Genomic DNA, 22,195 nt, shown 5'->3' with positions numbered 1-22,195 from the left:
ACAGTTAGAAAGCACGAGCGATATTCTTGATTCAGTCAGGAGATCCTCCGAGTCTAATACGATATATGAACATGAGGTACCCAGGAGTAGGTAAATGCTACTAAATGGGCAAAAAATGTACAGAGCATCTAGGTGGGAGTATCATGTGGGCATTGGGGCTTAAGAGATTGTTCTCCCTGTGGCCTGAAGGGGTGTAAGGTGGTGTCTTTGCAATAGCAAAGGGGGTTAAGCATAGAGGTGGGTTTTTAGGATGCCCTTAAATATGGTTGTATGTGTTTGTACCCTGAGGTCAGGTGGGAGAGTGTTCCATGCTTTAGTCACCTCATAGGAGAACAGGGCTTCTCCAGAGCTGTTCTTGCATGAATTTACCATGATCAAGGATTTGTTGCTTGATCGTAGTTCCCTGCTGGAGTTGTGGAAGTTTACTGTGCCAGCTAGGGCAGGGGTTATCTCTGGTTGATATAGAATTTGATGAGTGATGAGTTGGTGGGTTGCGCAATAGGTTTGGGAATTCTAGCCAGTGCAGCTTGAGTAGGGATTGACACTAGTGGGAGCGTGACTTAGCACTGGCAGTATACCTGACTACTTTATTATAGCAAGTGGAGAGTTTGTTCAGGTCTGATTTATTGATTTTGGTTAGAACTGGGCAGACATACAGCAATGTTGATAAGAGATGATGTCTGGCAATGGTAGTCCTGGACATGGGGGTGAGGTACTGCTTGCTACAGAACAGGCACCCTAGCTTTTTATGAACTTTAGAGATGGTTTGGGATATATGTTTACTGAATTTAAGTTGCTGGTCGATAGTGACACCTATTAATTTGGCCTCGGTTACTGGGGTGATAAGGGTGTTGATGGCTGAAAGGATGGTGAACGTGGGGTCGTAGTGTTTAGTTGGGTGGAATAGCATTAGTTGTGTCTTTTTTTGGGTTTAGTATTAGTTGATGGTTATTTAGCCAGTTCTCTAACTCAGTGAAGGATTCATGGGCTTTACTTAGTAGTAGATGGATGCTGGGTGCTGAGCAGATTAGGGTTGTGTCATCTGCATACTGAACAATATCAGCGTTGGTGGTTGCTAGATGGAGGTTGTTTGTAAATATATTAAAGAGAAGGGGGCCTAGGACTGAGCCTTGAGGGGACACCACATTTGATGGGGAGTGGGGGGGATAGGGAGCTGGCCCATTTGACAGATTGCGAATGGTTTCTTAGGTAATTGTTAAACCATTCCTGGGAGGGGTTTATCAAGGTTGAGCTCAGAGAGGTAAGTAAGGAGTTATGGGAAACTGTGTCGAATGCCTTGGAAAGATCTATAAAGGTGGCAGAAACCAGTTTACCTTGATTCCTGTGTGAGTTTATAGTATTGGAGAAGTTAATTAGGGCAGTGTTAGTGCTATGAGATGGTCTGAATCCATGCTGGGCTTTAAATAGTAGGTTGTTGGTTAGTAGGTGGGTGAGGAGTTGGTGGTGGATACATTTTTCCTAGATTTTAGATATAGGGGATAGGATTGCAATGGGGCAGAAGTTGGAGAGGTCAGTAGATGGCCACCCTTATGGAGGAGGATGATGTAGGAGGTTTTCCACAAGGATGAAATGGTGCACATTGAAATGGACCTATTTATAAGTAGGGAGATGGGGTAGGCAACAGCTTTGGATGCAATTTGGAGATATTTGGACGGTAGATTGTCAATAGCAAGGGTAGTTGGTTTAAGTTTGGCTAGGAGTTTTTGAGTGGTTAATTTTGATACTGGTTTGAGTGAGAAGGGGGAGAGTTAGTTTGTTTTTTTGGGGGGGGGGTAGTGGGTGACATGTTATTCACCAGTTTCAGTATTGAGGAGGTAAAATAGTTATTTAAGTTTGAAGCTATGTTTTGGTCAGGGTCTTCGATGTTTGGTGGTGGTGGAGTAGTGGCTTTTCCAGGCTGGAGGATGTTCACTGCAGCCCAGAATTTTTGTGGGTTGTTGCTCTATTTCCTCTGTAAGGAAATATAGTGGTTTTGTTTGTCTGATTTGACCTGTTTTTTTGCTTTATTCCTAAGTTCAGAAAAGGTTTGCATAGTGTCGGGTGTTTTGTGTTGTCGCCAGATTTTCCATGCATTGTCCCTATCCCCGAGTAGGGTCTTTGTAGATTTTTCAAACCAAGGGGCAGGGTTACTGCGCACCCTGTTTTGAGTGGAGCTATTTGGTTTAGAACCTCTAGAAATGTGGAATTAAAGTATTCTACTGCATTATCCAGGGGGAGGGTTTTTAGGGGGGCCCAGTGGCAGTATTTAGGGTTTCTAAGAATTACTCTGAGGGGAAGTTTTTCTGGGAGCAAGTTTGTAGTAGGGAGGGGGGGTTGGTATGTCTAAGTTTGTGCAGAAGGAGTAAGGTTGGAGTGTGGTCGCTGGTGAAGTTGGGGTTTCTTTTTGAAGGAGCTGGAGTTTTAGATTGGATTTAAAAATAATGGTGATGCCTCCTCCTCTTATTTGTGGTCTATCTACTCTTAATATGTTGTAGCCGGGGGGTGGGGTTATGGTGTTCTCTTTTATATGGGGTTTAAGCCATGTTTCTGTGATAATGATTATATCTTGGCTTGTAATAAGAGATAGCTGAATGTAATTCTTCTATTTGGTTTAGGATGCTACGAATATTTAGGTTCAGTATATCAGTTGGTTTGTGCTTGAAAGGAAGATTGGGGTTGGATGTGCCATTGGAGTTAGTTGTTGGACCGGGGTTGGGGTGGCTGTCCCCTCCCAGTAATAGTTCAGCTGCAATGTTGGTAATAGTTTTAAATAGAGAACCATCTGGAAGTGATGTTTGAGGCTACGGTGTTTTTTGGTTTGTGAGGTGTAATGGATTGGGGAAATGAGCTGAGAGAGAAGAGGGTGACTGGTTGTGTGATTGTGAGTATGGATGGGTTATTCATGGTATGAGGAAGGGTGGGGAATTTGTTACAGTGCATATTGATTAGTGGGTGGTGGTAGGTTGTATTAATGGCCATTAAGTAGAGACAGGTGGTTAGGGAAAGCAGAAGTATGGGGATGGTATGGATGTGGGACTGGATTAAGTCAATGGTCTTAAACTAGAAATTCTCCTATGCATAAGTAAGAGAAAACATGTCTATGTATATTATGTGTGTACTTGTGCACCTCACCCCCCACCTCAACAACCCAAGATTACAACCTATTAACAAACATGCTTTTGTCTACCCTTTTTTCTCTTTTTGCATTGCAATGCCTACATTTCTTAATACTAAAAAAGAAGAGAAGGAAAAAAAAGGCATATGTTTACTTTAGTAACTTTATCACATACAACTAAAAATGTTTTACTACATAACATGCAATTTATACTTTTGAAACATTTCACAGAAATACTGTTGAGAACAGAAATTTTTACTTAGTTACTTTTTTCCCTCATCTTCTCCTATCCTTAATGTCCTTCCAAACATTAATGACATGAAGTGAGGCAAATGCCTTTCAGTTTCCCACAAGTTTGACAAACTTAATAAAAGTCCACTCTTTCCACTTTTTCTTATAGAACTGTATTACACAAATGTAACTGATGCTTTGCAGTCTCACATTTATTCGCTAATTTCCATGTTGCTAGTCTTCTTCCTGTTCATCTCCATCTCCCAACTATAGATTCTGGTTCAACTCAGAGTTACTCATGGAAATCCAGTCACTTTTAGTCTCTTAAGCATTTGACTTTAGAACAGTGAAAAAAAAGCTTTCCTTGGCATATCTCCATGTGCTTTATTACCAGAAGAATGAAAAGCAGAATCACCTTCTGCTTGATGGTTCATTTTTTGCTGGACAAAATTTTATATGTCCTCCTCAGTCTGTTCTGCATTAAAAAGGACCGATTCTCCAAGAAACAAATATTCTGAAGATAAATGGATACAGCAGCTTGAATCTCACACCTGCTGTTCAGCATTCCCCGATTGCTGGAATAAAGTTCTCTCTCTTTTGTCTATTGTGCAGGGAATAATAATTTTCTACATACCAACTTTTAACACTTTGCCCCTTTTGCCACAGTTTTGACAGGATTAACTCCTTCTGATGGTAGGTTTGCATTTTTACTAATTCAGGTCTTGGCTGCTTTTTCATGGCCAGATTTGAAGCATACACATAGTGAGCCCATTCAATTAACATTTCCTGCTGTGGAATGCCAGTCCAGTTGCTTGAGTCCTCATAATATTAATTCAGTCTGTTCCTTCTAGTTTCTCCAGTACAGGAGAAAATCTCAGTTTTCCTAAGTGCTCTATCTTCAGATTCTACCATTTTTTGAAACTGTTCTTCTTGAGCAGTCTCACACTCAGCAAGCCTGGTTTTCACTTCATCCTTTGATTTTTGTAGTTTTATTAGTTCACTTGAATATACATTTAAAGTTTTTTCCATTTTTTCCAGCCTTTTATCTGACTTGATATACTCCTTCAGTGTTTACTTAATCAGCTCTAAGTGTACTTGACTTATTTTCCCCTCTAGATTACTAGAAGCCATGTCTTGTACCAAAGCTGGAGCTTGAACTGCGTTTTGCTTAAAAGCTGCAGGATTCTTCCCAGTCAGTGTTTTCTCTTCTCCTTTTCTGGAGATTTTCTTCCAGACTATATTAGTTTCTTCTTTGCTGGCATCCAGGCGGTGTACTTACAAGCCAGTAACTGAATTTACTGAAAATGAGAGGATTTTCTTGCACTCGTCTTTTGTTTTTTTTTTACACAGTGGGAAAGCTGAAGTTAAGCTGTTAATCAGTGTGCAGCCATCTTCAATGCTGTACCTTGGTGCAAAACGGTGGTAGACTTCATTCCTGCAACTCTATAAAGGGATATGCTGGATGCAATGCAAAAAGTGAATGCACAGTTACCAATCTTTAAGAATCAAGTGAATAAAATGGCCACCAAAGTAAGTGATGCATAAAACACAATAATGCCAGTAAGGAACTCCAATAAGGTAAGACTTTGAAGAAGCAATACATTAATCTGGAGGCAAAGGTGACATTACAAGAAGAAAAGCAAACTGATCAGGAAGATAGTTTTTAGGAAGAGTACTCTAGTGACTGGAGTGTCAGAAGAAGAGGGAGCTGCCTGCAAGGTGTTAATATAAGGAAAAGTTGGTGAGATAAACTGGATTACAGGCTCATCTTAACAAGACTAACACAGTTCAGCCAGCTCTGTGGTATAGCTGGATAAACCCTAACTGTGCTGCAAGTGACTAAAGTCTAATTAATGACTCCACTGCCTGTAGGATCTGGCTGGGGAAGAGAGGAAAGTGTGGCCACTGCAGACTTGCCCATCGGGGGGGGGGGTTGACACCTTGCAAGACCACTACATGTTCACTGATGAACCTGATGCTGTCATAGTGCTTTCGTACACTGTATTTGAGGGAAGGATAGCATGTGAAGGCATGCCCCCCCCCCCTCAGGAAACAGCAACTTGAGCTTGGTGTTGCTATGGGGGTAGGCAACTGGGTGAAATTTGAGGAACCATCATGCAAGGTCAGATGTGGGGTGTTAATTGGATCAAGGCACATCATGTTTTCTGTTTGGGGCCATTCATGTCTGTAAGGCAGCCATGGCTTACAAGTAGAATGCCTTTAGAGATGATTTTGTTTTTACTTTGGAGACCTGACAAAAGTTACACCACACCATATAAAAGTGACTTATTTTTAAATGAACTCTTAACTACATGAAAAACAGCACAATTGCTGGCTTCAATACATGAATGTGTATTACAGAGATTAAAGGTTAGAAGGTTTTATCCCACATATATTTGTTTTACTTCCCCAAAAGGAATGAATTTACTGCAATGCATGCGAGTAAGCATGTGAACACCAGGGGATGAGTGTTCAGCAGCAAAAACAGAGGAAGAGATAACCCAGTTCAGCAGAAGGATGAAACAATGGTGAAAATGGCTTTGTTGGCAAAAAAATCCTTAAAACATTAGCAAGCCAGCAGCAGCTAATTATATTCAGTTAGAGAATGTTGCAGAAGCAAAAAAAACAGCTTCTACAACTGGAAAGAAAGCTATGAGAAGTTGAACACCTACTTTGTACTGAGAAAAAGTAATGACTTTTCTAGTCATCTGAACACTTAGGACTGTTTGCTATTAACCTGCTTGAAAAAGAAAAGTTTTTGCTTATATGGCTTTATGTATCATGTGTCTGTACCTAATCTCTTAACTGAATGAAAATAATATTACTTAATGTCCCAGCAATATTTTTTTCAGTAAAGGATATGAATTAAGTGAACACAACTCTATGCCATTTAATCAGCAGCAGCGGAATGCATTAGTGCAACAAACTTTTTTATTCTGTTTTTAAATTCATGTTAAGTATGCTGGTTAAACTACATACATAATTAAGCAGTTCACTTATATTATATTGCAACAAGGCTCACTGTAAAGAAGAATGGAGCACCCTGGGTTTTGATACATGGCTATCTTTGGTATCAGTGGGTAAAACTACAAACATGGAAATAGCTGTCATGTTTGGTAATGGTGATAAGGTTTGGAAAGAGACTTTAGACATGGAAGGGATTGGTATACACAATAGCAGAATAAAGTGGAATGTACATCAGTAACCCACTTAATGTATAAAGACTTTTTTGTGAATTTCTTAAGCAATTTTGCGACATATTCTATAGTTTGATTTCCAGTAGTGCTTTTTGACTAAAAGTACTAGTAGTACTGTACATGTTGCTGCTTAGTTTTCTCAATGAATTACAAGTAGTTGCGGCAGGAAGACTGAGCATGGTGAAATGTGACAAGACATAGGATGAAACTGCGTACCTGGAATGTGAATGGACTTACTAAACCAGGCAGGAAAGAGAGCACTATGTTGTACCTGAAAACACCCAACTGTGTTTTGATGTCTTGCAGGAATGAACACATGAGCATCATTTTTAATAAAAGAAATCAATAAAGTTCAGAAAGAAAACACAGTGCTTGATTAGTCAGTCTGCAGTCTAACACAGCTAAAATCTTTCTTCAGACAGGCTTTTTTACAGTATAGCAAACTTTTACTTTATAATTTCCCTTTCTAAACAGGATGCTGGAAGAGTAGCTGGTAAAAAGAGTACTTACAGAGCCTTCTACACAGAAGATCAAGTTTATTCTAAATTCCAGCATCAGGGAACAACAAAACCACTTCACGCTCAGTTAAGGCAGTAATAAATCTTACTGGCTTCTTCCCAAGGAGTAGGTCCCTTCCCTCATATGGATACCTGCCTTGTTTCTTCATTCTAATTTACCCAAGTTCGGCTTGAGCCTTAGCCAAACCCTTCTCAGACTCAAAGGTCACAAACCTACCATGCAGTAGGACACTATGCTTTTATATACAGCTGTCCCTCACTAACTCTAACTTTCTTGATATTTCTGGGTTAATCTTCTTAAGGGGACCAGCCACCACTATACTATTTTAAATATGTACAGACACGTATACATGTGTATAGAGCTACAGTTAATAAAAACGGATGCACATATTTGCATACTATAATGGCACCAACACTGATATGGGCATGGAAGGTGCTAAAAAGGTTGAATGTATAATTGTTTATGGCTCTCCCTAATATCATTCTGCCAACCTCAAGAACTTCTATCAAAGGGTAAAGCCAGATAGTGAAGTAAAAAATATACTTCATATGTAGTTACTAGGCAAGAGGTCCAGTAGATCATTCAGGAGCATAGCCCCATTTCCAAATTGCACCAAAGCACTGTCTGGATTAGTGAATTGCTCAAGATCACACAGCAGGCAAATGAAGGCTGAGGAATTCAAGCGATGGATCACAGGAAGCAGCCTGTTAATATCTCAGCTAACTCAGCATACTACACATAAAATTAATTATATTATGACTGAGGGTGTTAACAGCATAAAATAGCAAAATGAACTGAAAAGAAAGAGAAATAACACTGGGTATATAACAGTTCCTGGTGTTACTTATTTCAATACCTAAACAGGGTACAAAGGCTGGAATTCCTCACAATGGATATGACATAACTAAGAGGAACTGTGGTGACAGTGCTGGGATAACAAAGGCAAGAAATTCTAGACACCACAATTTACTGGTACAATAATAACACCAATGAAGATGAATATTTACTTGCACATATGTGCACTGTATAAAGGCAGATGCAAACTGCAACATGACAAGCATGCTCATTAGAAAAAAACAACCTTTTGCAGTTACAAATGGTTAATATTAAATTGTACTGACATTTCTCACGGCAGTGTCAAGACATCCTCATCATGCATATGCTAATAGGAAAGTCTGAAGCATTAGCATGGAAAGTTCTAATCCACTAACTAATGAAAAAAGAATTCCATCTACTATCAACCTATATACACAAGCAATCCCAATGAGAGGTTCTGATTCAATAACTGAAAAACAGAAGTAACTATCCGCAGTTAGTGTCTCTGTTCATAGCTCTTGATTCCCAAGTTTGATTCTCGGCTGAGGTGCCCTCTGAGCAGAGTCTACATACCCTCCCTTTGTCTGCAAGGGTTTCATCATATTCTTTTTATTACATCCCAAAGACATGCTGTAGGTAAAGTGGGATGCCCCCAAACTCTCCTGAAGGTGTGTGTGCGCGCGCGCCCATGTGTCCGTGTGTATGAGCTCACTTGTGTGTGTGTGTGTGTGTGCATATCCTATGATGAGCTGGCACACCATACAATACTATATTTTCAGCAATGCATCCAGTGAGTGATGGAACATACTCTGGAGTCCATGTGACATTGAATTGTATTAAGCAGGTAATCAGAAAATGTATGAAAAAAAAATAACCAGCGGTGCTTATGCCAACTTAAATATCAGGAAGGTGATTTTTACTGCCGCGTCTGAACAATGGGCTTCTTTTCCTCAGTCATACATGACTTGATACATACCCAATGTATGAAGGACTTTCTTCTTTGCCATGAAATGGTACAGAGTACAGCTGTTCTACTTGATGAACAAATGTTACCATTGCTTTTTCTTCATCAGATAAACAACCCTGATTTTGCAGATTTTCAACCTTAAAAGAGAAAATCACAATAACTAAAATTACTTTAAACACAGGTGCTATAATATAAATATGTAAAACACTACTGCTTTCAATATTGATGTAAAATGCTGTATAACCACAAACTAGCGGAGATTTGTATAACACAGCTGTAATGTTGGAAGAAAAATTTGCAACTGGTGTGTAAAATGTATCAGCGTATTAGGATATCTATTTATATTCAACAAGAAAACCAAACCAAGACTCTGAAACAAAGACACAGGAGACAGGAGGTACTCAACTTACTCTGTTTATTCAATAACTATTAAAACCAATAAACATTTGAAAAAGTAAAACTTAATGAAAAAAATAAACTTAAGAGTGCTCATCCCACTCACTGGGGCTTCATCAGAATAATTACTTCCATCACTTCCTTCCTTATATAACATCTACTCCACCCATCTCATTAAAATTAACACACATTACACCCCTGCAAGAGATATACAAGTGAAAAACTTGTGCATCTAGTTCGTTGAATATGTAAAATGATTATTGTATGTTAAAACAACAATTACATAAAAACTTGCTGAATCTAATAAAAATCTTATAGAAAAAGCCAAAACAGAAAATGCTGCACACTAACAGCCATCAGTGTACCTACACACTAAATCTTGAAAATAACCAGTTAAAATTATCATAAAAATTGGTCCAAAGTTGTTTGTTATAAAAAGCTTTACAATGATGCCTTCCATCTTAAAACATTACTAACTGAAGTTTCATTTAAGCCACATATGTCTGTGGCATTGGTCTTTAGTTGCCATTTTAATTCTTTAACCTGAAGCCAATCCTTCCATAGTCCCCCTTTTTCTTCCATTAATACATTACCCATTACATAAAATTTAAACATATGTCCATCATTTTTAATATGTTTGAAAAGGGCATTCTTTTCATCCCCTAGATTTACATCACAATAATGTTTGCAGATTCTGACTTTCAATGCCTTTTCGTTTTCTCCTATATAAAAACTAGGTCAGTTAACACACTGACCAACATAAGCAACTCATTTACTTAGACAATTACATTTATTTGTGATATACACTTCATCATAATCCTCAATGAAGAATGAACTTCTTCCAGAATCCTATGATATTGATTAAAACATAAACACATTCTCATATCTGGGGAGGTATAAATCTCTCCTTCTCTCAAGAAGGTTTTTGAAACGTACCATTTTTATATATCACCCTAAATGTGCCTCTAAGTGCTGAAATTAATTAATTATTGATTAAAAAAATGCCCCAGTTCTAACAAACTACCTTTTTAATATGCGGAAAGTCTATATTAAATGTCAAAATACAGGCTCTGTTCAAGGTTAATCTTCCCTCTTGTTGTTCATCCCTATGAAAAACAAATTAATTTTTACCCAATAGGAAACAATAAATATTCCACCTTTTAAACTGGACTTTATCAGCTATGTTCTTAAAAGTCATAGGGTTGCCCCTCTTTTTAAGCATCTCCTCAAAAAAATTCCCTGTCCTGAGGAAACAATCCTAGCTAAATGCACCATCTGTCCCTTTAACCAAGGCCTTCTTTTGAAAAAGGGGATGCCATCTAGTAAAATGCAATAAGGAATTTGAATAAGTGGGTTTTCTGGAAATTTCTGATCCAAATTTATTTAATTCCTTATTTTTAAAAAAATGTCTACATTATTCATCTCATCACTAGAATAATTCATGGTGAATCTAAAAAAAATCAGTTGTCCCATTAATGTATGCAAAAATTTATTTTAATCTACTGTATCGTCCCAAAATATGAGGATTCCATCCAAAAAAAAACAGCCATTTAAAGAATAAGATGACCTAATGGGGGAATTGAATACATAATTCTGTTCCCAGTAAGCCACAACTAAGTTGGAAAAAATGGGTGCACAAACTGCCCACACAGTGGCACGTTTTTGACAAAACAATTGCCCCTTAAAATATATAAAGTTGTTACTATCAATTCCATCATATTTATAAAAACTAATATATCTTTCTAAAATTCCAGGAAAAAACAGTCCAAATCCACCACTCAATAAATAGTTTAACAGCTCAGGACATATTCTTCTTCTTCTTCTTTCGGCTTTTCCCAGTTAGGGGTCACCACAGCAGATCACCTGTCCACTCATGATTGGCAGTGGAGTTGTACAGTGTCGAGTTGCCAGCCTGGCGCCCAACCTTCCACAGAAGGCACACACATGCACCACTCATGCCTAGGGCCAAATTAGAGTGTCCAATCCACCTACAGCATGGAGTTTGACAGCTCAGGACATAAACAGCATAAATATCAGAACAAAGCTTTCAAGTAGAAAACTCTTCTTCAGTGTTTAATAAAATTGTCCTACCATAGCACAAGCATATATACAACCATACAGCCAATCTAAATACAAACTTAATAATAGCAGCATTTACATCCTTAAAGTGCCCCACATCATATAAAAGTTGCCTTAAAACTGTGCCTTTCTAAAAACTAGTATGTCTATGGTCCAGTTCTGTATTTATACATAAAAACCATTCTAAACCTATTTTGCATGGGATAACAGAATAAAGATCCTAGATATCTATGGTCACAAACATTAATTTATCCTTATACTATGAATCAGTAACTCTAAAAGTCCCACAAATCCTTAAATAAGTGGTGAATATTAATCTTTACCTTTTTAAGTTTAACATCTATAAATCTGGCCAGGCAACTAGCTTCAGATGATTTTGCATCAACTCTGGGATGTAAAGGTGGATCATTCAAGTCATTATGCATCTCGGGGATTCCAAAAATAGAGGGGGTTCTTGGTGCATCCGCCTTCAAAAAATATAATTCCTGTTTGGTAATTTGTCCATGCGTCACATATCAGTCTTGTGGTAGGCAATATTTATTTGATTAACAGACACCTCTTCATAAGTGTCACTATACAAAAAGTAAATATTTTATCAGTATGGTTGTTATAATTCATAACAAGTAAGCCCCCACCTTTAACTGGTTTCTTTAATCTAATTTGTCTGTCCTTTAAAATATGATCCAACCTTTTTTTTTCATGTATTGTAAGATTTAATTTCCTATGTATATTGCTGTTAAATAAAATTTTCCTTATATCTAACTGACATATTTTTTCAAATAGATGCACTGTAGGATACAGGGGTGGACTAAATGTACTTGGCCTAGATAAACAGGAGGTTCTGAAACCGGTGTTTGAAAAATAAAGACATTTAATTTCTTCAAAGAATTTTCCTTTCTATCATACCTTTTAGTAACCTATAATTGTCTTCTATCTCTGACCCATTGCTAACTTTCAGAACTCTTTTCAATATGCTCCCCCCCCCTCAATTTATCTAAACTTTGTAACAGCTGAATTTCTATATTTTAAACATCTTGTTACCTATATTTTTATCTGTATTAAATAATACATTCCTATATTTTAAACATCTTATTACCTACACTATTATTTGTATTTAACATCTATTCTTACATGCTTTTGGATAATAATTGGAGCTTTTCTCCCTGGGCCTCCGCTGAAAATGGATATGTATATCCAGTCGGACTTTTCCCGGTTAACAAATGTAAAATAAAAATAAAATAAATAAAATAATTTCCTAGTAAATAATTTGATTTCAATCAACATGTCTATTTTAGCTCTTCCAGCTGGAACAAAGGTTAGGCCTTTTTCAAAGAAACTGGCCCATTTGTTATTTACCTATATATCTCAGAAATTAAAAAGTTTGAAATCACCACTATCATTAAATACAATAGACAAAATGTCTACATGCTGCAATGTGGTTCTCTCCCCATCCTCCTATTGTACTGTATATGGCTCCAGTTCCAAGTTCTTCGCCTCTGTTGCCTCCCCTAGTAATACAGTTCCCCTCTCTGGATATTCTTTTTCCTTATCCTCTTGGACCTCCTGGTGGGAGGGGGTCCAAATGGATATCTTGATCATCCAAACTATCAGCCCCATGATGATCACTCTCCCTAGGGCTATCATTAGACTCTTGTGTTACCTGTCTTTGTCTATTCTTATAAAGAGGTGGATAAGCCTGGCCACTTTTATATTCGATTGCATCCCTACCTGATTTCTTCTCTTTTTGCTTTTAATATCAACCAATCTACTCTTATCAAAAATATCCAAATAATAATTTTCTTTAACCCCAAATAACAAATCCCCAGTGATATTACTATCCAACACATTAATTTCATCCATTAATATGTCCATTTCCTTAACACTGTGTTTAATAAGAACCTCCATAAACATGTAGTCATAATGATCAAACAGTCTCTAATTCTTGATGCAACAAAGAACCAGATATTAGGTCCTGTGGGATGCTTAAAACACCTTATTCCCTTAGGCATCTGCTGGACTCGTATACATTCCCTGAGATAGCAGTTTTCAACCTGCAGCTTCCTACATTTAGTCATTGTGGACTCAAATGTCTAACTGCCTATCTGAAGTCTCACCTTGAGCAAACTCATTGATGTTACTTACCCCCAATTTAAATTTTCCTTTAAAACAATCATTTAAATACTGTTGTGATCATTACATATTCCTTCCTGCACTTGTTTTGCAAATGGTTACAATCCTTCTGTTCATTTCACCAGTTCAGTTAGACCCACCCCCTTGGGGGGGATCGCTGAGTCAAGGTAATACAATTTTTATCCTTGTTCAAATAATTGACAACAGTCTTCTTTTGGGTGGAAAATGCACTCACTTATTGAGTTAATTGTTGTATTAAATGTATCACCTTGCTCATGGAAGCAGAAACTTCGCAAAAAAGATTAATCACAACTAACTGGCATCTACTGATGATAGCACTGTGGTACCATCAACCAGGAACCAATTCAACATGAAAACCAAGCCAACACTCTGGCAATGGGAAATACCCCAGTCAATTGGTTTATTTAATATCTATTAAAACCACCAAACATTCGAAAAAGTAAAACTCATTTAGCGCTTTTGCCCCAGTCAATGGGACTTCATCAGAATATCTGTTTTTATATAATATGCAAAATGATCATGTCCTAGTAGTTTCTACCACATAAGCAAGTCCACCTAGAATTTTATTTCCACTCAGTATGACAGAACTACAGATGGTGTTTAAACATGTAGTTTAAATTTCACGATGCTTATGGCAGGAATACACAGTATTTTAGGTTTGCACTCAGTTATGGGATGCTACTCTATGCAGCTAAACAGAATACACAGAAAAAAATCTACGATTTTCTGCAATATCAGAGAAACTAGGAGGAATAGACAGTATTAATTTTATGAAAGCACAAATAAGTGACTGGACTGGTATTCCAAGCAGGATTTATTACGTGAAAAGGCACAGTGAGTGCATGCTCCAAGTCATAGCTCTCAATTATCTAGACTTCAACAGAATGTCCAGATTTTTGCATCAAATTTTGGTCTACTCATAACATTTGTGGTTTTCTGGAAAATCTTTGAGGACTTAAGTCATTAAATAATGAAAGACATTGGATTTTAGACTTCTTATCTTTCTGAAAATGTATACAAATGCAAAACCTCTTATTGTAGCAACTTTCTGTTTTATAAGCATAATATTTAAAATCTGTCCCACCATTATTTTTGGATTTGTCTAAATTTTCTTCTACTAAGAAGTTGAGAGGTATGCTCCAAACCTTGCCATGAGGAAGCAACCAAGACCTGTATCAGCAAAGCTGTAAACATACCAGCAGAAAGAGTTGATCCTGACGAGACTGATGAATAAGGGAAAGCATTAAAAACACAGCAAAGTGTTTGTGGAAAAAGATTATTCACTGTACACCAGGCAGAAGGGAAGCAAATTTGCCCCACCAATCAGTGAAAGTTAAGAGGCAGGTGTGACATTCAAGATGGTCTATCCAACTGTTCAGAATATTTTTTTCCTAAAGCATCAAAGGCATTTTCTGATGTAGAATATGTCTAAAGAGGAAATGCAGTTTATCCAACAAAACGTGAGGTAGAAAACACATGTGGATTCTGCTTCTCATTCTTTTGACAATAAAGCTCATAGAAAGACTTTACAAGTGAAGCCTTTCCCAATGTCCCAAAGGAAAATGCTTGAGAGACAGAAAAGCACAGGAACTGATCAGAATAATCAGGGGTACCTTGGACTACAGACTAATGGTGGGATATGGAGGGGAACAGGAATAAGACTAACAACACTGAAATTAGTAAATAAATGGGAGACTATAAAGCATCAATCACATTTGTGAACTATGGCTTTGCAAGAAAAGGTGGCTGAGAAAGACTAGACTCTTGTTCACTTTGTTAAACTTGTGGGCAGACTGTAAAGCATATGCCCCACTTCATGTCATTAATGTTGACAGTGAAACTAAACAGGAAAGGTAAAATGATTTATGTTCTTATTATTTGCATAAACATGTCTCTGCTATCTTTCTTGATCTCTCTAAAGCCCTCTGACACAGTTTCACACTAGAAACTGCTACCTGAGCTAGCCACTTTAAACATTAGCCATGCTACCCTATCATGGTTTCGCAATTACCTAACTAAACGACAACAAGCTGTCAGATGGAAACATGAACTATCATCGTTACTCCATGTTAATGCTCGAGTCCCACAATGTTCCATATTAGGTCCCCTCCTTTTCAACATATTCATTAATCAGTTCCATAATTCCACCCCTCTAGCCTCAGTTATTCAATATTCAGATGATTCTACTCTCATATGTAATGCATCTTCCCTTGCAGAGCTACAGGAAATAACGCAACAATCTTTTTTACAAGTAGAATCTTGGTTAAACAAATCTAACCTTATCTTGAATCAAAGACCAAGCTCATGTTTTTTCTCCTACCAAATCATCCATACTTCCAACCTCTTTCCATATATATTCCTCTAACAATACACAAATAACCTCCACCTCTCAAACTAAGCTACTTAGGTGTTATCATTGATAAACTGAAATTCGACATTCACCTATCTCAGTCCATTAAAAATGCATACTAAACCTGGCTCTCTCTCTACCGCATTAAGCCACTTCTTACAAACCAAGCCAGACAGGACATCAACAGAACTCGCCTCCTATCTTTACCAAACTCAGTGAAACGGAACTTTCCAAACTTTGAATCCTGCTACAACAAAATAGCCAAGTTTTCCACTAATTCTCCACATAGGTCTCACCATTGCTCCTCCTTACGACAATTAAATTGGTTAGAATTCCCCCTACACCTGATCTATACCAAACTCATTAACTGTAACTATGACCTAAAGGTCCTGCATCTGGGCCTGGAGTTTTTCAGTTTTGAGCTTTTCTTAATTTTGTTTCGGTTTCTGTGGCTATTAACTTCATCCCATTTCATATCCTGTACAACTGAAATTCTTACTGTTTCTTTTACTTCTTCTATCCATTTAGCATCTTTATTATGTTCCACGTGATCTTCATAGATAAAATGTATCTATTTCTTTTTTGGTGGTGTTTCTTTTGCTTTATTTCACAATTCTCTATAAAACTTGTTTGGGTCATCAATGAATTGTTTATTTTGTACTTTTCCTTTACATTTATCTGCAAGTTTTTCTGCTTGTGCTGATGCCTTTGGTTTATTATTTACAGTAGTGTATAATAGATCCTAGTCTGTTCTAATACTCCACATTACTTTTATCAAGTCTGTCTTTCTAAGCAATTCTGTTGCACTGTTCCCTCTTCTATACTCTTCTAACAGTGACACTTCTTGTTTTAATTGCTTTACAGTTTTCACTATTTGATACTTCTGTGATTGCATTTGATTTCTTAGCTTCCTCCCTCTAACTGCCCTGTATTTTTTTTGGCAAGACTGTATCTGTTATTAATTTAGCTGCACAGTAATATATTCTATTTACTTCTATTATATAACATGGACTTGTTAATAATCTTGATTACTGTGTTCTTTTATCAGACTTCTAATATTTTGGGTCTTGACCTATCTGTAACCTATTTTTTTAATCTCAATATGTCTCTCTGTTAAATTAAGCAACTCTTCCCTTAGATCTTTTTCTTCAGAATTGAGGACACATTCTTTATTCTTTGTTTTCTGTAGGCATTCTATGAAAAGTTTCGGAACATCTTCCTGTAACATATTCTCTTCAGCTGCATCCTGTGTCATCCATTGCTTTTCATATGGGAACTCACTGGCCTATCGCACCACAAAACTGTGTCAGAGTTGACACTGCTTCCTGCTCCTCCCCTTGCTGTGCAACTCCAAATTAACTTCTGTACTGGCTTAACCCTGAAGGCTCCACAATATCTTCATGTGGCAAGTGATCAGATGATTCCCATTCTACCTATTTCTCCCTAATTTGAGGATTCATTGTTCTATCATGCTCTGACTTTACCAGGGTTGGATTTTCTACACTAAATCATTTGCTTTACAGGTAATCCACAGCTTCAGTTTCTATTTCTTTAACTTCTCCATTACTAATCCTCTCTCCTATTTTCCCCATTTGCTTTCTTGTTTTTTGTATTGCAAAATTTTCCATATCTAGATGCCTTTGTCTGTATTTCTCTTCAAATATTGGTACTGCTTTTTGTATTAGTTTTGCTTTCTCTTTTACATAAATATTGCAATATCTCTTTCTTTCCCATGTCCAATTTTCTTCTTCAGATGTCTCTCATTCTACCCATTTCTCCTTACATTGGGGACTCATTGTTCCATCATGCATAACCTGTTTTAGACTTTCCACACTAAATCCTTCACTCTGCATGTATTCCATAACTTCATTCCATAGCGTCTATTTGTTTAACTTTGACTTTACTAATCCTCTGTTCTACATTTCCCCTTTGTGATCTTATTTCTTATATTGTTAAATTTCCATATATGGGTGCCTTTACCTGTATTTTTTCTTCAAATATCTTGTTTTGGTTAGTTTGGCTTTCTCCTTTGCATAAACATTGTACCATATCAAATCTCTCTCTCTTTCCCATTTCCATGTTTCTTTTTTATACCTTTCAAAAATCTCTAGGCTTTGTTCTTTATATTTTCACAATGCCTTGGTCACTTCTTTTTCCAAATGGCCCAAGGTTTCTTGGTCTATGTAATGTTTTTTTTTTCATGAATCTGTTGTATTAATGAGCATAAATTTGCATTTGAAGCTTTTGACAGTTTTTTTGTGCAAGTATGTTTCCTTCCTCTAATGTCTCTCAATTTATTTTGAATACCTTCTATCTGCAAATTCTGGGCTTCCTGCATAATAGTAACAACACAATTTCTTTCTTATACTCAATAATCCATTCTGTAATCTTTATGGTTCTTTTTGGCCTGCCAATTTTTGTGGACTATTGCTTCTACAACGGGGGGCATCCTGCCCAAGCCTGGACTAACCCCACCGTTTTGGTGTCTTGAAGATTCTACACCGTCATTTTTTCCAGTCCTGGCACTAGTGCGCCTATCAGGATTGCGCTATTTTTATCATGGGACTTGTGCACCCAGCTGTTTTTTTTATTTTTAACCTACTTCTGTCCATGATGCATGCTATGTAAAATACAGTCTATATCACTGTCATCTTCATGAGATTTTGTAAAAATAGGGTCCACCTCTTGAAATCACTAAACAAGACTTGAGAATAACTTTAATTCCAGCAATACTACTCTCCTTTGCTTGCTGATTTTAATACATCTCTATTGTGTAGTGTGTAGTCCAAAATGTGGGAAGCCTCTCTTCAGGGTCTGCTGCATGTCAAATATATTAAAATAAACAAGTACTTTTTGGTTTTAAGTACAGGCTTTGCAGTACAACAAAAGAAGGCCTGGACAAAAGCAAGCTTGATGCCTTGATGCCAATATGCCACGATCTTGGGCTGCAATGGTGGCGGTAGGGTTTAAAAGTACACTGATTATATATTACCTGTAGAAATGAGATATTTTCTCTTATTTTACAAGATCTAGACTACTGCCCTTGACAAACTATAAACAAGTGGTTTTGTCAGCAAGTAGACTTGAAAAATAAGGCAAAATGATGACAGCCAAGAAAATGCCATTTAGAAAATGTTCAGGTTTTGTTTTGAGTGAAATTTACAAAGATTCATTGCTGACTAACTTTATGTAGAGATAAGCCGTCTGCAGGTAAAACAAATTAACCTTCAGAGTTCTGAGTATTCTCTGCAGAGAAGAATGCAGAATGATAAGCAGTTCAGTAACTGCGTAAGAAACAGTAGCCTCCCTAACAGCTTTAATACTTTAATGCATTTAATGTAACAGTGAACAATTCTGTTTTATTTAAAGATAGCCACTGCACTTTTTCTTATGGCTAAAAGTTAATGTTTTCTGAAAGCATACAACCTCTTTTTTCACATCTGGACAGGGAACAGAGATAAGAAAAAAACAACAGCTATCAACATAGGATGGAATGCATGCTGTAGTATGCACTTTAGCATGGGTACCCTTAACTTTAGGTTAGCTAAATGCCTGTGGGTGCAGCTGTTGACTGGGGCAACTGTTCCTATCTGGAGGGTTAAACTTTATTTTTTGAAAATGTACATAGTTTTATATGTTTGTTCTAAGTTAATAGGGGATAGGGTGTTTTGAAAATGTATCCATTTTTTTTGTTTGAATGTGATCATTAAAACAAAAAGTCTTGAGAAATCAGACATGGGTTCAAACTGGACGGCACAGTGGTGCAGTGGTAGGGTTGTCACCTCACAGCCAGAGGTTCTCCAGTTCGATTCTTGGCTGGCATGCCTTCTGTGCAGAGTCTGCATGTCCTCCTTGTGTTCATGTGGGTTTCCTCCAGGTGCTCCAGTTTCCTCCCATGTTACAAAGACGTGTCTGGAGCATGTCTCCCCGGGCCTCCACTGAAAATTGGCTTTGTTCCATGTCGGACTTTTTCAGTTAACAAATGTTAAATAAATAATTGAAATGTAGATGAGAACTTTATATAAAAAAAATCAGCCTGCGAAATATTATTGTGTACATGTAACATGAAAATTGGAAATACACTTTCAAATGTATAACAGGTGGGAACAACAGCTTTCTATCATAATGAGTGCGCTATCATATTATCTTGCGACATAAATGGCCCCTACAAGTATAGTCAAAAAGGAAAGAGCATTGAATAACATTAAGAAATGCATAATGCAAATCGCAATGTTGAAGGACCACATTTGGAAGAAAGAATTTCAGCACAGACATTCAGAATACTAAGGATAAAGGGAGGGGGCTCCAACAGTGTCATAAGAGGAAAATATAACAATGGTAGATTTGTGGTAGTAAGGGGCTATTGACAAGGGAAGAGGATTATGCTGGCATGTATTTGTATTCCACAAAAACTGCTGTTATGGAGCTTAAGAAAATTTTGAGAGAAATAATCAGATTTCAGCAAGGTACATTACTTATAGGTGGGAACTGGAAGTTGACTTGCAATAGTGAATATGCATCAGGAGGACCTAGATACAAAAGAGAGTAGATTTCTGAAGAAATTTATGAAAATATTTGGTATAGAAGATGTGAATTCAGTAGTAGGAACTTGCACAGAATTTACATATTATTCCCCAAGGTACAACTGGTTTACACTAGACAGAAAAAATATTTCATAGGAACACATGTAATTGACTGAAAGTTTTGGCACACATCCAATAAATATTTCAGATAATGCACCAACAAAAAATATAAAATGCAGGGCAATGAAGTAAAAATGAGACAATGGCACTTCCCACCTACCTGTTAAAAAAGGAATTTAAGGAATGGGCAGTGGATATTATTTGAGAGTTATTAGGGAAGATAGAAATATCTTTATAAGTTATAGCTAGTGAGTGGGATAAAATGAAAATGGAGTTTAAAAATAGGGTAGAAACAAAAAAACTATGATTAAGAAGCAATAGGAATTATGTAGAGGGGCTGACAAAGGTTATTAAATTGAAGAATAGGGGGAATCTCACTCAGCAAGAGGTACAAATGCAGAGTATTAAAGAGAAAATAAGGGAGATAATATGCATGAGCTCTTAAGCAACTATATTTTGATAACACCAGAGCACATTAGCACAGCAACTTATGCAACAGAAAGTAGAGAGGGTTGTCATCAAACTTACGGAGTCTATAACAACAAAAATAATCAGAAATTATCAGAGATCCTCTAAAAGTATTAGAGATATTTTGAAACTGTTATAAAAATGTGTATAAAGCAGAGAAATATGTAAATAAAAAAAAAACAGCACAAATGAAAATATTTATGGAAGACTTAATTATGCCACAGTTAGTGGTACATGAGGCCTAACAACTAACAGTTAAGACAGGAGGAGATAAGATATATAAAAAAAAGAGTTATGTACTTACCATAACCCGGTATCTGTGTTATCCTATGTCACTATTCATCACTCTTGGGTCTTGGATCTGACTTCGGATCCGAGCTGGCAACTTCACAGACAACTTCTAGGCTCAAGCTCCTCCCACTCTCATGATCCCTTTCTGCCCTGTAACTCCTCAGATTGAGGTTGCCCTAAGGTAGAAAGCAGCTAAGGAAGACCTCGACTATCAGATTGGACATCTCCACATCCTCTAGATTCTACAGGATGGGGGGATGGAGGGAGGGATAGTGACACAGGATAACACAAATGCTAAATTATGGTAAGTAAATCTGATGTTATCCATGCTACTATCTCTTGGGACAAAGTCCTCCGCTACCCTGAATCCTGGGTGGCCTCATGGAAGGACATGCCAAAGAACTATGCAGCCAAACGAAGCCCTGTTCCTGGAAACAATGTCAAGTTTATAGTGGCTAACGAAAGTGCCAGGAGAAGACCAGGTGGCTGCTGCACAAATGTCATCTATGGAATGACAGGCAACAGCCAGATGACATAGCCATTGACCTAGTGGAATGAGGTCTAACTGGACCTGGTAAGGATAAGCCTTTGGATGAATAAGCAAAGGAAATGCATATCAAAATCCAACGGGAGAGAGTTATTTTGGACACTGCCTGACCCATCCTGTTAATAGAGAATGCCACAAACAGCTGGTCACAACTGTGGAAACTCTTTGTCCTACTTAAGTAGAAACATAATTGTCTGTGCACATCTAATGTATGCAAGAGATATTCCCCTTTATTAGCAAAATTTGGGAAGAATACCGGCAACTGTACCGACTGGTTCAGATTTGCTTCTGTGGCAACATTAGGCATGAACGAAGGGTTAGCCCGAAGGGCTATCCCTGACTTTATGAAAAACCATGAAAAACGATGTGATAGAAAGAGCCTGCAATTCCAAAACTCTCTTAGCTGAAGTTATGGCTACTAGGAA

General features: G+C 37.4%; 1 protein-coding gene across 1 annotated transcript in view; it reads right to left on the bottom strand.

Annotated features, from left to right (window-relative positions):
- SPG11 (SPG11 vesicle trafficking associated, spatacsin) overlaps nucleotides 1-22,195 on the bottom strand; it is a 2,547,571-nt gene that overhangs the window by 1,608,604 nt on the left and 916,772 nt on the right. Inside the window, exon 13 of the mRNA XM_044077700.1 lies at nucleotides 8,855-8,982. Coding sequence (XP_043933635.1) covers nucleotides 8,855-8,982 — 128 coding nt within the window. The remainder of the gene's footprint in view (nucleotides 1-8,854; nucleotides 8,983-22,195) is intronic.

This window comes from Protopterus annectens, chromosome 7.part0, assembly GCF_019279795.1.
Source record: "Protopterus annectens isolate FY-2018-M chromosome 7.part0, PAN1.0, whole genome shotgun sequence".
Lineage (NCBI taxonomy): Eukaryota > Metazoa > Chordata > Ceratodontiformes > Protopteridae > Protopterus > Protopterus annectens.
The sequence above is the reverse complement of the archived record's forward strand: the minus strand, read 5'-3'. Positions and strand labels throughout refer to the sequence as shown.